The 16925-nt window shown below is 32.9% G+C and overlaps 2 protein-coding genes across 2 annotated transcripts; one reads left to right on the top strand and one right to left on the bottom strand.

The window, feature by feature from the left end:
* Window positions 1-164: 164 nt before the first annotated feature.
* On the bottom strand, window positions 165-4957 carry LOC111777438 (ADP-ribosylation factor-like protein 8c). The gene is made up of 7 exons (XM_023657081.1): window positions 4854-4957; window positions 4633-4734; window positions 2893-2974; window positions 2777-2809; window positions 2564-2685; window positions 793-954; window positions 165-707 (listed from the first exon to the last, which is right to left on the bottom strand). The coding sequence occupies exons 2-7, from the start codon at window positions 4668-4670 to the stop codon at window positions 590-592; spliced, it is 555 nt and encodes a 184-aa protein (XP_023512849.1). The 5' UTR covers window positions 4671-4734; window positions 4854-4957; the 3' UTR covers window positions 165-589.
* Window positions 4958-5871: 914 nt separating this feature from the next.
* On the top strand, window positions 5872-7103 carry LOC111777359 (transcription factor MYB20-like). The gene is made up of 3 exons (XM_023656951.1): window positions 5872-6075; window positions 6161-6290; window positions 6473-7103. Exons 1-3 carry the CDS (start codon window positions 5943-5945, stop codon window positions 7038-7040), a joined length of 831 nt encoding a protein of 276 aa, XP_023512719.1. The 5' UTR covers window positions 5872-5942; the 3' UTR covers window positions 7041-7103.
* The last annotated feature ends 9822 nt before the right edge of the window (window positions 7104-16925 follow it).

Genomic DNA, 16925 nt, shown 5'->3' with positions numbered 1-16925 from the left:
ACGACATTGATTTCTTTATACAGGCTTTGTTGCTTTGAATGCATGTGAGCTCATATTTTCTTGACATGAAACTTCTCACCGAGAAAACGAACCAAAATAAGTAAAGTCAATCTCTATTAGCAGTCTACAAAGATTAAAGAAGACCAAACAATTGAGCTCATATCGGTCTTGTAGTTGACCTATCTCAAGTAGAAATATTTAGTAGTTGACCTAGACTCGATACAATAGTAGAAGTTCATAGCTAGACAACACCGTTGATTCAATTGGCTCACGAGTCCATCTCTTTCATTTGCCACAAAGGGGGCAATAAGAACTTTCAAAAGTCAACATAACTTTCAAAAGTCAACATAACTTTCAAAAGTCAACGGATTGGTCAAAAGGTATCTGATCTTCCATGGTAGACCCTGACAAATATTTTTCGTTTCTAAAGAAGGAAGAAGTATAGACAGCATGGCGGAAGTACTATGTTCTTTTAAACAAACAAACAAACATGAATAGCTAAGCTGTATAAACTTCAAACTCTCTACACATTACAGCTTTGAATCTTCATGACTCTTCTTTAGCTAAACAAAACTACGCATAAAACCGATCATCCTGCTGTTTTCGAGTGTTTGATGAGCCAATCGATCACAACATCGATGTTTATCGAATCTTTGCAAGAGATCATGTAGCAGCATACCTCCCTATCACGAATCGATTCAAGTTCTCTGCAGGAACAAACCCGAAAAGATTATCAACAAAAGTATATTTCAACATTAACAGATAGCGATCGGTATAGTATCCGGGACTCACAACAAATCAACCAGTGACTGCTTGGAAAGTGCTTCTGACTTGTCAATTTTGTTGCCCAGAACAAGCAGAGGAATACCACTTAATGAAGGTTTTGTTAAGAGCTCATGGAGCTCACTTCTTGATATAGGAACGCTATCTCTATCAGCAGAATCAACTACATACCTGATCTTGCACCATCAGAACAGAGACCAAACAAAAAAAAAAAGGGGTTAATCTTTAGATTTAGTTCTTCAACTTGGATCAAACGTTATAGAATGTTATAGAATGCATTAGAAGGATGAATGTGAGATCCCACATCGGTTGAGGAGAAGAACGAAGCATTCTTTATAACCAAAGGAGAATAAAGCATTCTTTATAGGGGCGTGGAAACCTCTCCCTGGCACACGCATTTTAAAAACATTGAGCGGAAGTCCAAAAGGGAAAGTGCAAAGAAGACAATATCTACTAGCGGTGGGCTTGGGCCATTACAGTGAAATTCACTATAATTGTTTCAATGGTCTAGGCTTTAGTGAGAGAGCGGACGGGAAGGGTTCAAGTACCTTGAATTACTTGGCTTGATCTTGTCGTCCTTCTATCTCTTACATTTCGATATCATACTAGTTCTATTTACGATCTATCAGTTAGCTGATTGATACCACACGACCGGAAAATGACTTGGGGAGGTAGACAACTAGACAAATAAAATGGCACGGCGAGAGGCCAAATCCTTTTTATAGACCGCGTCACCTTATCTGTCAAGTTGCTACTTCTTTCCGCCGTTTTTCTGACATATCATATCAAATAGGTTGACGTATACGAAATAGGTATGTTAATTCAACATTCAGTAAACAATGTTAACAGCAGGGATGATATATATTCACAATGAAAATAGTTCCTAGAATGTTATTATCATTGCCGAGGTCCTAAAAGCAAACATCTTCTGCAAGTCAACCCTAACTAGAGAACAGTATAGAACACTGACGTTGGATACTGATAGCATACTAATCCAGGCCTCACAAAAGAGTTAGAAGAGTTTTTATTATCTCTATATGTTAGTATTAATGCAAAAAAGGTTCGAAACAAGAGCCAATAGCAGCACCTGCAACTCAACTCATATAGTTGCAGGGAACTTTCCTTATGATAGCAGAGAAACTATAACGGATCAAGCCCACCACTCTTTGGGTTTTCCCTTCCGGGCTTCCCCTCAAGGTTTTTAAAACGCATCTACTAGGGAGAGGTTTCCACACACTTATAAAGAATGTTTCGTTCTCCTCCCCAACTGATGTGGGATCTCACAATCCACCTCCCTTCGGGGCTCAGCGTCCTCGCTGGCACATCGCCTCGTGTCCACCCCCCTTTGGAGCTCAGCCTCCTCGCTGGCACTGATTCCATTTGTAACAGCTCAATCCTACAGTTAGCAAATATTGTCCTCTTTTGGGCTTTCCCCTTCGGGCTTCCCCTCAAGGTTTTTAAAACACGTCTGCTGGGGAGAAGTTTCCACACCTTTTTAAAGAATGGTTCGTTCTCCTCCCCAACCGATATGGGATCTCATAGAAACAATATGGATTGATTTAAATTTTGTTTTCTTTGGTTTGTTTCGTGAAAACTCATTATTCCAGCAAGGGCGATTTCTAGTTATCAAAAGCAAGAGATCAATTCAACAAAGACAGGAAAGGCAGAATAAAAGGATGTGATATCTAACAATCAGCCATGTTCTCAGCTAAAGTAACAATGCTAACAAATATAGCTAAAATCGAGCAAGGAGAGAGGGTTAGAGACTTGGGATATTTACACAATTGCAGTCACGCCACGGCAATATCGCTCCCACATCGTACGAAATCTCCTTTGCCCTCCAAGATCCCAAAGTTTAATTGTTACATTGCCCTTTGTAACTTTCCGCATGTTAAACCCAACCTGGTTATCAGAACATCAAGTGAAGATCATAAGATACATTCAATCAATTACAAGAGCATAAACAACGAACATGATAGAAGAACACACTCACAGTTGGAATCATATCCTCACTGTAGCCCCCTGTCTGTAAAATTCATAAAAGATCAGAGAAGAACAAAAGGCCATTCACATACAAAAAAAAGGATGTCGAAATTTGCATTTTCTTACGGCAATAGAATTGACAAGAGATGTCTTCCCAGCATTTTGGAGGCCTACAAGTGAGAGCTCCATTTCCTGTTTGAAGAACAGGCTGACAAACAGGCACACAAGACAAGACTATAAGATTGGAAAGAACTCCCAAAAGTCTCAAATAGTAGCAAAAAACAGCTTCCTTCAGATGTTCAATAAGATTAAGCATATGAAAAACTGTTCTCTATCAATGAACAAAAAAGGTTAGCTCAACTATGTAGCAAGGGGCGTTTCATGATTCTACAGAGCTAGCAAAGCAAGGATGAAGACAATGCTTTCGTTCCTTCACAAAGAAGTCGAAACGCTTTAGCCATGATAATGGAAGCTGGATTAAGACAATAACTATGCTAAAAATTGGGATTCCAGCACAAAACTATGAAAGGCAATAAAAGTGGCTAGATGACTCTGAGATGTATGAAAATTATATATGTTGAGGATTGTTGGGAGAGGAGTCTCACATCGACTAATTAAGAGGTTGATCATGGGTTTATAAGTAAGGAATATATCTCCACTGATATAAGGCCTTTTGTGGAAACCAAAAGCAAAACCACGAGAGTTTATGCTCAAAGTGGACAATATCATATACCATTGTGGAGGTTCGTGATTCACAACATGGTATCAAAAGTGACTCAAGTGTCGAACAAAAAGTGTACTTTGTTTGAGGGCCCCAAAGAAAAGGAGTCGAGCCTCGATTAAGGGGAGGTTGTTCGAGGGCTCCATAGACTTTAGGGGAGACTCTATGGTGTACTTTGTTTGAGGGGAGGATTGTTAAGGATTGTTGGGAGAGGAGTCCCACATCGGCTAATTTAGGAGTTGATTATGGGTTTATAAGTAGGGAATACATCTCCATTGGTACGTGGCTTTTGGGGAAACCTAAAGTAAAGCCATAAAAGTTTATGCTCAAAGTGAACAATATCATACCATTGTAGAGGTTCGTGATTCCTAACAATGTATGCACACAAAACAACCACAGGGTCATCCCTAAATATATAGAAGTTGGGATCCAAGGCAGAAAACAGCCAATATAATTGTAATAATTGCATTAAAAAAAGATCCTAGCTTAGAACAGCCCCCTTCACAACAATCATAAGAAAACAAACTCGATCGAGTCTTCCACAGCATAACTTCAGGGGTATCTAAGAACGGTTTCGAGCTGTATGAACAGAAACTCCCACTATTAGGGCCAGCCTCTATTTTTCATGCCTGAAGCCAACTCAATCTCAACGGAAGTATTAAAAGAGCTCATTAGTTGTTCTGTCATCATTTGTTCTACAGTCAATATTTGTGTTAAAGGAAACTACATCAAAAATCTCAAGCGTACATGCAATCTCAACTTCAGAGTAAACCACATATCAAATTGTGCAGGGGACCCAGTTGTCCATTTTCAACTAACAAATCTATAAATCTTGAACGGCTGTGCCTCTCCACACGAAGGATTGAATATTCAAACTTCAAACTAGCATAATATTCTCAATTGAAGATCAAACGAACAGCACAATATTGTATTTCTAATGAACCTTCGCTATAAATTAATATCAAACAAGAGACCCATATTCGAATTTAAAATAATAAACGCAGCAATCCCAACTCAGCCGACAATTTTCTCGTTCAACAAACTAATAACAATCAACCCTTGATTTTCTCAGCCACCAAGCAAAGAAGATCATAATAATAACAAAATTCAAGAACAGGAAAAGTAGGGCAGGATAAAAATCGTACCTCCTGAGCCAATTAAGGATGGAATCGAAGAAACCCATTTGCGGAAACCCCGAGGCAGATTGAAACGGTGAAGAATTCTTGATTACTGAGCAACAAAAGAAGCTGAAAAATGGAAATTCCGGAAGTTAATTAGGAAGAAAGAGATAGCAATGAAGAAGAAGAAGAAGAAGAAGAAGAGGAAGAAGAAGAAGAAGAGGAAGAAACTTGTGCAACAGGCAAACCTGGATCGGGGGCCACGATGTTCTATCCGTGTACTGTCCGCTTCTGCCAAGCAGATGATCCAAAACAAAACAATCTACATTTTTTCAATTTTTTCTAAGAACTTTGTATTTAGTGATGTTTTAATGTTTAAGTTCTTTTTTTAAGTATATGCTTTGGTATTCATTCACTAAATACAACCAAAACTTTCCTAAAATAATAAAAAGTTAGTCACCTATCCCCTATCTTACTCTCTCCTTAACATACGATTATCATTCATATAAGGTAAACAAAACATAAGAGATATTCATTTAATTCACGAGCTACTGTTCTAAATACAGTGGAAAATCTTCATTCCCTAAATTAGTCGATGTGGGACTTTCATCATCCAACACCTCCCCTCGAACAAAGTGCGCCTCCCCTTAATCGAGGCTCGACTCCTTTGGAGTCTTAGCCATTTTTGACTGCCTTCGAAGAGGTTTGACTCCTTTTCTTTTGGAGTTCTTTGTTCGATTTTTGAGCATTTATCAATCTATTAGCACGACTAAGTTTAGGGCATGACTCTAATACCATGTTAGACAAACACGACTCTCCACAATGGTATGATATTGTCTACTTCGAGCATAAGCTCTCATGGCTTTGTTTCGGGCTTCCCAAAAGGCCTCATACCAATAGAGTTAGTATTCCTCACTTATAAACCCATGATCATTCTCTAAATTAGTCGACGTGGGACTTTCATCATCAACAGTAGCTACAGGCAGTAATAATGGAGTGGTTTACAATTAGTCGGAGTATAATTAGTATCTTATTCACTAAATTATAACCAGAGCATGCATAAGTCTCCGCACAGAAAATTTCAAGATTAAACCTTAAAAAAAGAGAAATTCGAGAGTATATGAATTATTTAATTTTATTGTGGAAAAAGAAAAAGGAAGTTGCCACCTGGCATCATTAGCTAGGCCAAAGTGCTCCCTCCATATATATCCATCTATATGTGTGTGTGTATATATATATATATACATAAATGTTAGTTCCATTAAGAGTTTATAAATTCTTCTCTCTCTTCATTTGCTTCTTCTCTCTCTAGGAAATTAAACAGAGAATTTAGAATTATGGGAAGGCAACCTTGTTGTGATGAAGTTGGGTTGAAAAAAGGGCCATGGACTGCTGAAGAGGACAAGAAGCTCATCACCTTCCTCCACACCAATGGTCAATGCTGTTGGAGGGCTGTCCCTAAACTTGCAGGTCTCGATTCCCGACCCTCCTGAAATCGTTCCGTTTAGACGATACCTGTGTCTAACCCGTTGAGCTATGTTTTGGGGTTTTGCAGGATTGTTGCGATGTGGGAAGAGTTGTAGACTTAGATGGACTAATTACCTTAGGCCTGATCTGAAACGAGGCCTCTTGTCGGAATATGAGGAGAAAATGGTCATTGATCTTCATTCTCAAATGGGTAATAGGTAATTATTTGATTGAATTTTTGTTCTTTTTTTAAGAGAAATTAAGAGAGAGAGAGAGAAAGGAAGAGTCATGTGGTGTAATCATGGATGGCATGTTGTTTTTCTTCTCAAAACTAGGGGCAATTTTGACATTTTGTCCTTTTATTAACGGGTTTTAACTCGCTTACTCTTTTTTTGGATAGGTGGTCAAAAATTGCTTCTCATCTTCCGGGAAGAACAGACAACGAGATAAAAAACCACTGGAACACCCACATAAAGAAAAAGCTAAAAAAGATGGGAATCGATCCTCAAACACACAAGCCCGTTTCTCAACTTTCTGACAACGCCCATTTGGCTCATCAAAACGACCAGAAGTCTCGACAACAACAATCTCCTCCATCTCCATCGCCATCACCGTCACGAGCATTGGAAGAACATGATAAAGAGACGGTGATCGATGAAACCGACGTGATGGACTTACTCGTAGATGGGTTTTGCACGGAAGAAGACGTGTCACTAATCGAGCCGCTACGAGAAGTTGGAGTCCCATGTGCTTCTTCTTCTTCATCAACAACCTCAACCCCTTCCTCTTCCACCCCCTCATCCTCTTCTTCATTTTGCTCACACTCGGAATCAGCAGCCAATTTGCTTCAAGATTTGGTGAATGAGTTCCCTGAATTTGAATGGCCAAATATTTGTGAAAATGGCTTAGTGGATGAGCTTTTGGAGGATGAGCTTGGTGATTGGGATTTTATCATCGATAATTCTTAAAGAAATCACGATCGTGTTCGCTTCGAATTCATAAACTTTATAATATCAGATGTAATATTTTCCGATGACTTCGAAATTTTCTAATTCATATGATAGAGAAATTTTCATATCTAAACGATTGAATTACCAAATAAAAAGTTGTCTCGTTTCTCTTTTACCGAAACTAACGAAATCGTGGTTTTCGAAACGATGTTCAACTTCCATAATTGATAAAATAAAACATCCTTAATGAAACAAAGAAGGGTCTGGTCGATATGTTTTGATATGATCAACCTATAATTAAAATGCATATTGAATTTTATTACCGTTTAAATAATAAAGATTAATTTTTTAAATTCAACCAAATTAATATATTAAAATAAAATAAAAAATAATCAAGAGGTCAGAAATTCGAATTCTTAATCTTAAATAAAAACTCCATAAAGAAAAAAATGGTAATGAACAATATTATCCACTAAAAATTAAATTAAAATTTTTAAAAAACAATAAAAATAAACTAATTATATAATTCACCTAACCAATTTGTTATATAAAAATATATTAAAAGATTCACGTGAGTTGGAAAATTATAATAGATAATGACGTTAAAGCTTTGTTTTTTTATATATAATTTTTTTTTTAAATGAGGATTTTTACACATATATAAATATAAATATATAATTATCACTAATTAATTTAATAAACTTTTAATTAATCCATTTGACTGAGTTAAGTAAATGACTTTGTGAATAAAAAATGCAAACTAATGATAGGAATTATTTAATAATAATAATAATAATAATAATAAGTTAAATAAAGTCATTATTTTTTATTAAAAAAATGTTGGCGTTGAGGATGATGAAAAATCAAGTACAATAAATTTCCAAGGAAATATATTAATAATGTTGGATTATACAAAATATCTCTGTCTTAAAATATTTAATTATCCATCAAATCTTTTTTTGTGGACATTTTTGTTCAAATGTTTTTTTAATTTTTAAGTATTAAAGCTAAAATTGGAATTTGGTACACTTTTGTGTATTTTTTCCATTATTTATTAATTGTTATTTTTTATATTAAGTTAAGCTTGGAAAATTATTATTTCGATAAAATTAAAAGATTTAAAAAAAAAAACTTAATAGACTCGGTAGCCACCCTGTTCTTTCATGTCATTGTTATCACCTGATATCTCAAGTATTATATGTAAGAAAGATAAAATAGCACGAACGACATGTCTAACCCTATGGAGCTCATTTGGTAGTCATGTTTGGAGCTTATCAATCATATCACTAATTGTCTGTCTATCGGTCATGGTGTAAGGTTATCTCGTATCCTTCATAGTGACATTGTCATAGCATCTTGTGGTTCGTAAGTAGGATGTACTACCTGGCTTAACTAGATATCTTTCCCTTTGGGATGTACGAGAGTTCTAGGGTATTATGATTAAGTCTCATAGTCCTTAATTTAGCACACAACACGTGTCATTGTTGGGGCTCACAACACAACAATTAGGCACTCTCATAGTCCTTAATTTAGCACAAAACGTGTGAGTCAAGTGATCTCGCGAGGCCTAGTAGACGGAAGGGTTAAGCATTGAAGCAGCCTAGTGAGCTACGAGATTTCCAAAGTGTCATTATTAGGGTAATGACATACAAACTCATGAAACACAAACGCAACAATTTGAGATGAGCACTTGTCTAGTAATAATAGGCAATTTTTATTCGATTACATTCGTTGACTTGACGACATGTAAGAGCTAAAAAAGCATGGACAAAAGAAGGAACTTAGCGACAAAGTAGTGGTTTGTGTTGAAAGAATGGTTGGGGATTCTATCTCATAAGGAACTTAAAACTAAAGTTTTTCTTTGTACACTCTTAGTCAATGTGAAAGCTTGGATTAAGTCAATATACCTCCACGTCTGGTAAAGAAATTATCGTATCTTGTTTGTTTGTACTTTAGTTGACTTTGACTGTTCTTATAGCTTTATCTTAACTCGTTCAACTCAATAACAAAACAAGGAAACGATGAAAATATGTTATTGGAATGTGGAATATATTAGTCCTTTCGGAGACAATCATGAAAGGAATGTGCACTTTGTTGGTATAGGTAGTAACTTTCAGTTCTTTTCTCCTTATGACCATCTTTTTGTGTAGTATTTCTTGCCGTTACGACCCACGAGAGAAAGCACACCAGAGCAAGTGCTGCAAGAACGTCGTTGGAAAGGAATCGAAGAACGAATGAGGTGATAACATCCATCAAGCACCTAGAACGCAGATACACAAATTCTCATCATCTGTTTCGGTATAACTATGTACAAGTAGTAGAAAAGCAGTCCATTGCATCATGTAAGTAATAAGTGAGCCATGCCAATAACGAGTGTGACTATTCTCATTCTTATCCAACCATCCTAGGCTCTGTTCATACCAAATCTATCCACCTACGGTTTAGTTTTACTAGCATGCATGCAAATCCAAGCAATCCCTACAACTATTACTTCCTAGAATCCGTTTGGTTACTTATTTGATTGTCACGTCCTTTCCCGAGTTCAATTGTTCACTAAAAATAAGGCTAGCATTGGAATCAGGACGAAAAACAGGCAAACAAAAGTAAAAACGAGCAAAAAAAAAAAAAAAAAAAAAAAAAAAAAAAAAAAAAAANCCACTTAAGTGAATGATGTTACAAATGATAAACATGAGTGAGATAACATACGGGCAGTGTCAATATTTTAAATAAATGGTTTCTGCATATATTAGTCATGTCATGCCTGTATTAACAACCTTAATTTTTTTTAAGACAAAATTCAAAGTTTAAAAGTAAAAATAAAACATTTCAAAATTGGTTAAACACGTCATTTTATATAATATTTTAAATTAAAATATAGTAATTATTTAAAAAAAAATGTAATAATATAATTGTGACGTTCATAGTGAAGGTTTTTGTAAAATAAATAAATATTTTATCATCATCAAATAAAATAAAAAATAAGACGTACCTACTCAATTCCCAAAAGGGCACATTTTTAATTTAAGAAATAAATGAGAATAAAAAATGAGTTGGTTGGGATTAATTTTTTAAATTTATGAAATATATTTAGGTTTTTAAAAATAATAATTAATATAGTTTGGTATTAAATGTCTTTTTCCTTGCTTCGTGTGAAAATGTGGGAATACATTAAATATATAGTTCTTTATATATGGTATAGTGCGCTATCACTTTCGGACCACATCCAAAATCTCCTAAATTAAAATAATAATATTAATTATTATTATTAAATAAATAAAAAGTCAGTTGGTATTTATTACAAATGGCTTCTTCTTAAACTGACGCGTAATTCACTTTCTTTTTCTTTAATATATATTTTTCTCTTATTTACGTCATTCTTTCGTCCGCATGTCATCTACTATTTTGTTTTTTTCCTTAATTCTAAATTAATAAAAACACTCATAAATTTTATTTTAATTTTTATTTAGAGATATTCTTAATTTTTTTAAAAAATTTAAAAAATGGATACAAAAATATTATCATTAATATTTTGTTTCAAAATTATCTTTAAATTTTCAAAAGTCTCATTTTTAAAAGTGAATCGTTATAAAAAAATTTAAATAGTCTATTATACTTCATAAATTATCTCTAAACTTTTTATTGTTATTCCGGAAAGTTTATGAGTATTTTTTAAATGTGATGTTAACCGTCTCCACGATAAAAATATTTTTTTTTTACTATTTAAGAGTGTTTTCGAAATTTGTAAAAAAGTTTTAAAAATATTTTTGAAGTTTTTTAAATTTCAAAAACACCTCCGAACTTGTTAAAATTTTTTTGTTATCATTATTGGTACGGATGAAATCGTTAACTACCACGTTTCAAATTAATACATTTTTTTTTTTTATGGAAATGATATGATTTTCATCTATATATATCGACAAAAAAAAAATTATTTTCAAACCTTTTTTAATATAGGTCGAGAGCGGTGATTCTATTTTAAAATTTTCCAGAGTACTTTTAAAACGTTTTAAAATTTTGAAAGGTATTAATGAAATTTTTTAAAGTTCAAGGGTATTTTTTTTAACATTATTAAAAATTCAAATATATTTTTGAAACAAAATACTAACAGTTTTCTCAAAACTAAGATAAAAATATTTTTTAAAATTTTTTCAAAATTTAAGTGTATTTCTGAGACAAAATACAAAAATGTCACTTAAACATCATTATAACGTTGTAAATTACAATAAAAGCAAAACCAAGCGTGAGGCTACCAAACTCAATACTCATAATGTCACTTTGACTTCTTATATTAAGTTGCCACATCTTTGTCGCCCTCTTGTCAAGTCTTTTTAAATGTTTGAATTATCGATCAATTTTAGTCATAAACGCTAATTAAAATATATTATCAAATTTTTTTAATTCAACAAAAAAAAATCATTTTTTTTCATTTAAAGCTTTATTTAATGAAAAATTAGACACGTATTTAATATTAGGTAGAATAATGTTATTATTAGTAAATAAAAAAAAGGATATTATTGCATTTAAAATTTATATAACAATAATTTTAAGTAGAAAATAATGGTGATCATCCATTATTTACCATAATGAGGAAAAAGACTTAAATATATATTTTGTAAAAGAAAAAGAAAATGCGAGACAGCTTATGATAGTGAGAGGAATGGAAATATAAGCTTTTGAAAATAAAATATATGTCAAAATCAAACAATAATTATTTATTTATTTAAAAAAAATACAAATTTTATTATGTTTAATAGAATTTTAAATGGGAATATTGAAAAATAATGGCTTGAATTTTTCAGCCAACATCATAATTCCCCAATCAAAATTACTCCTATTCTTCTTCAATAATAATGATTGAAACTTTTTATATATAAAAAAAAATTAAATAAATGAATTAAAAACAGACCCATTAAAAGAAGGGTACATGAATAGACCGAGACTCAATTGAATGAGAGTGAATTTAAAGATATAATAACAAATAAAATAATTATAATTCTATGTCGGTGATCTTTAAAGGCAGTTTAGGACGAGTAAATAATATTGTTATGTCTGTCCGGGAATGTTTAAATAAGTTTTTAATTTTTACTTTTTTGTATTATTATTAATACAAAATTTTGGTTGTTGAGGCACTAAGGTGTCCCTTTGTTGGGGATTAAATTTCACATCTAGCCCATGATGCCCTATGGTTTAAATAGTAAATAATATAAGATGAGGGGCATTTGTATAATTTTTTTAAATTATGAATGAGTTGGCATTTACTTAGTGGTGGAAGGTGGGAATCAAATTTTCTTTTTTAATTTTTTAATTTTTTTTTAATTCTTTTCTAATTTAGATTTTAAATTTTATATATCAACCCAGACTATCTAGCCAAAATCATAAAATTTGAGTTGGGTTAAAAAAAATTTACTCGTTGAGTTGGGTTGAATTTTAGAAAACCAAAAATTCAAGTCAGACCAGACTACCTCGAAAATAGGGTTACTATCCAACTCAGCCCTACCCCAACTTCTAATATTATTATAAAAAATAAAAATATTTGACGTAACCGATGTTAGTGATATATTATGACTTCTGAATGTTTGATATTGAACTTTATGAGATTTTAATTATTAATGTAATATATACTGTGGATAAGGAGATTTTTTTTTAAAATAATTTAAAAAATAACCTGATAATTCAACCCGAACTCTATACAGGTTGCTCGAGTCACTAATCCAATATTATTTTTATTGTTTAGAAAATATTAAATATATATATATATCTTGCAACTTGCGATTAAAAAAAGTTTATTGTTTGAATGTTTTATTAATATTAAAAAGAGTTGATTTTTTTTTTTTTTTTTTTTTTTTTTTTTTTTTTTTTTTTTTTTTTTTTTTTTTTTTTTTTTTTTTNTTTTTTTTTTTTTTTTTTTTTTTTGGTCCAAACTTAGAGCTTCCCAACTAATTAATTGACCATTCCCCATAATTACTTAGACCAAGCAACCAATTATTGGTTTCTTTTACAACATAACTATTATTTTTATTTTTTAAAAACTCGAGGTGAATATTGACTTTGCTATTCGTTCAATCGATGTTAAGCAACTTTCGTCACTATATTTATCCTTAAAATATGATATAGAATCATTAAAATATAATTCGATTGAACGTGTCACACATAATATATGGTCTCTTAACTTTGTATTATGCATCGTAAACATTTAAGTATTAATTAACTCTTTGTTACATATGGTTTTTAAGTTCAACCATTCCCGCCGGCAATGAGTTAAGTATTGATCCTTAGAATTATGATTAGTATCATATTCACTGAGATAATATTATTCTTTTTAAATGTAACATGCTCTTATATCCCATGGAGGGCTTGCATTGTGAGATCTCGCATCGGTTCGAGAGGAGAACGAACATTTCTTATAAGGGTGTGAAATTTTTTTCCTAGTAGACACGTTTTAAAACTGTGAGACTGACGACGATACGCTAAAGTAGACAATATCTGTTAGCGGTGAGTTTGAGCTGTTACAAATGGTATTAGAGTCTGCCACTGGACGGTGCAAGACACTGATCAGAGTAGGGCTAGACTCTCTCCATTGTAGACGTGTGTTAGAACCATGAAGCACATGGTGATATGTAACGAGTCAAAGCAGACAATATCTATTAGCGGTAGGTTTGAGCTATTACATGCGTAGTAAAGAAATTTCTAGGTAACGAGGAAAATAAAAGAGAGGAGTACTTGAGCAAAATCATTTTTATTTAGGGCATGAACTTGATTAAACTTGCATATCGAGATGATTCTGACATACTTCTTAAAGCGAAGATTATTCCCACGAGCCAACACAGGTCTTCTTAACATTATCGATAAATTTTCTTACATTCTTACAAAATTGAAATTTTGACATTTTCGTTTACACCTAACAGTACCTTTAAACTTTGATTACATCGATGCATTAAAAGTCAACTACGCTTGACTACGAACTTTATTAAGTCAATTAAACCCAACTAAAACGACAACCGTTCTAGAGGCTAGTTTTATAGGTTTAGTAAGTTGATTTTGAAGTCCTAAAACAATTAGAATCTTCAAAGATTCTAATTGAAATTTGATGGACGTTTCTTTTTCAAACTTTTTCACCAATTTGACTACGAAGTACTCTCGTGATCCATCTTTTCTTGTGTTCTTGTGTGCCTAATTTCTTCACTTCATCAACCCTAGTACCAATTCTCCATAATTTACACGTACATTATCACTTCTAGTACACACAACTCTAATTTCACGATTTCTTAAAACACGATAGTCAAACTTTCTTGAAAAGATCTTAAATGGGTTTGTACGTATCCTTCGCTATTAGGGTTTATACAACTAGGGAGAAAAACGCACTGTAACGATCTACTCCTAGGATTCAGATCAAGATTTAGAATCCGAATTTTACACCTAATGCAATATAGTCATGTTAATTAGTTCTAAAAGTGAAGACCATCTTCATAGACCAACGTGAATCCTTCGAACATGGTTTGTCCTCACTCACATGCATCATAGGAAAATTCTTATAAGGTCACCCAATATAGAATTGTTCCAAACAAAGCAGCTTGATTTTGGAGTTCTTACGATTAAGCTATCGAAAAAAAATGTACATCTTATTGGTATAGATAGTAACATTCAATTATTTTAAGACTTACTTAGTCATCATATCATCAGGATCGGTTTTATTCGATGTGGTCTCATATCCACAACAAAACGTTGGAAAAAGACATAGTTGGAAAGTAATGACATCTTAGAATCCACTCGGAAATTATCATTTTCTTCCACATTTAAAATATATATATATATATATATATATATATAACAATTTGTGATGGAAAAAAGTAGAAGAAATAAAAAAGCCATATTTCTTGGAAAAGTTTGGAAGAATAAAAAACGAAAAAGAAAAGGATTTAATTTAATTAATTAATTTATTATTTATTTATTTATTTATTTATTTATTTTCAGAGACAGAAGAAGTTGGACCATCCATTGGCTTTCTCAAGACAACCACACACCTAAATGTTTTATGATTGTTTGTCACCCACTTCTTCTTCATCGGGGCGGTTGCCATTGGTCGGTTGTCCCACGTGCCCTCTTTTCATTGGCTGTCATAATTGCCTTAGGTACCCCACCGGTGACACTTTCAAATCTTCTTTCTTCTTCTTCCTCTTCTCAATGAAAAAGAAAAAGAAAAAGGTGTGTATATATCTGGGATTTCATGATGAACTGAGTGAAATCAATTAAGAAATGAGTGATTTTTCACTCTCCCACGCCCTCGACGTGTTCGTTAATGGCTATAATGACGTATTAATTATGTCATCTCGTGCTCAACGAGTTAATATTTTATGTATCGATCGTGTATTGTAACAATTAAACAAGAGTGACGTGAGAAAGACGTTCACGTTGACGAGACTATGGAAGCAATATTAGGATAAAGACGTTTATACCTTACATGTTAGTAGTATCGACCTTTAAAAGTTTAATTGTAGAGGTCGAGTCGTTACCCGAATCAAATTTCTTTATGATGTTATTGGATAGAGATAGGAACAGTTTTGGCAAAACTTTTTGGTCTAAGTGTGAATCAAAATGTGTTCATATGTAGAAGTCGGTGATTGAGATTTATTAATAGAGTGTGTTCTACGATATGCCCCACAAACTCCCACATCGTTCATCAAACGCGGTTTTAACTTTTTAGCTTTCACCTTTTGGACTTTTGAATATTACTCTCCTCCACAAACAACAATTGCAACTCCATCATTGGTTGTTTAGAGATTGAGTATTGATTTTTTATTCTCGGGTTTTAGTTTCATCTAATTTCTAGTAATTTTTACCTTGAAGAACTATGCTCACGTGCACTCGATGAATTATAAAATTGTGGCTAGCATGAAACGAAAAGTGAACTTGTAACAACTCAAGCCCACTGCTAGATACTATCTGCTTTGACCCATTTCGAATGGCATCATAAGCATTCATTTACTGAGGTAAGACACTGGTCAAAGTAGGGCTAGGCTCTCTCCATAGTAGAAGTGTTTTAAAAATAGTGAGGCTGACAATAATACATAACGGGCCAAAAGGGACAATATCTGCTAATAGTGAATTTGGGTGGTTACAAGACTTAATGCAAAGGTTGATGTTTATTAAAACGGATTAGATGTCTATGAGACGAGATAGAGAAGTCTTTTGCATCTGTCCTCACCACCTTTTTCAATCATCATTCTCGCGAAATTCTCCATTTATTTTTATAAGTACTCGGACCGAATCCTCCTCGAAAAATTGGTAAATAAAAATTAAAAAAAAAAATAAAAAAGAAATTAGAAGAGTTGTGGAGCACTTTAAAAGTTGAATGATGAGGGTTGAAATTAGAAAACGTTTATTTTTTTTTTCTTAATTGAAAAAGAAAAAAAAAAAAAGTTGAAATGGGTTTGTTCTACAATGTTCTTGAACATTGTAAAGTCGAAATATAAGAAACTTTTTTCTTAAATATAAAAATAAAAAATAAAAAAGGCATTATCCATTTTATAATCAATTGCAATATTCTTCTATGATGAGATGCTTAGTTATAATTAATCACTAAATTAAGCCCACATAATCCAATCCCTACACGTATTACACCTTATTCTTTTCCTTAATCAATTCTATTTGTCGGCACCCTCACTTACTTTTAATGCTTTTTTTCTTTAATATAATTTAAACATTCTCAAAGATTTATTTAATTAATGTCGTGCTTGGGCAAGAGTAGTACTAAGTTACAAATGATATCAAAGCAATATCTCCCTTAGTAAGACGTGACTTGGAGACGAACCAAGGTGGAAGCTGGTAAGTATGTGACACTTAAGGTACATGAATAAATAGAAACCGTATCCAAATGATAGCGACCGTGAGGATAGGATGACTAAG

Source organism: Cucurbita pepo, chromosome LG01 (genome assembly GCF_002806865.2).
Source record: "Cucurbita pepo subsp. pepo cultivar mu-cu-16 chromosome LG01, ASM280686v2, whole genome shotgun sequence".
Lineage (NCBI taxonomy): Eukaryota > Viridiplantae > Streptophyta > Magnoliopsida > Cucurbitales > Cucurbitaceae > Cucurbita > Cucurbita pepo.
This window is presented reverse-complemented; position numbering and strand designations above follow the sequence as displayed.

What these genes read in the sequence shown, in the direction of transcription:
- LOC111777438 (XM_023657081.1), bottom strand. Translation starts at nt 4,670, where the DNA reads ATGGGTTTCTTCGATTCCATCCTTAATTGGCTCAGGAG. An exon ending in CTCTTGTCAATTCTATTGCC is followed by an intron (nt 2,810 to 2,892) that starts GTAAGAAAATGC and finishes TGAATTTTACAG; the next exon opens with ACAGGGGGCTACAGTGAGGA. An exon ending in CGTGGCGTGACTGCAATTGT is followed by an intron (nt 955 to 2,563) that starts GTAAATATCCCA and finishes GTGCAAGATCAG; the next exon opens with GTATGTAGTTGATTCTGCTG.
- LOC111777359 (XM_023656951.1), top strand. Translation starts at nt 5,943, where the DNA reads ATGGGAAGGCAACCTTGTTGTGATGAAGTTGGGTTGAAAAAAGGGCCA. An exon ending in GGCTGTCCCTAAACTTGCAG is followed by an intron (nt 6,076 to 6,160) that starts GTCTCGATTCCC and finishes GGGGTTTTGCAG; the next exon opens with GATTGTTGCGATGTGGGAAG. An exon ending in CATTCTCAAATGGGTAATAG is followed by an intron (nt 6,291 to 6,472) that starts GTAATTATTTGA and finishes TTTTTTGGATAG; the next exon opens with GTGGTCAAAAATTGCTTCTC.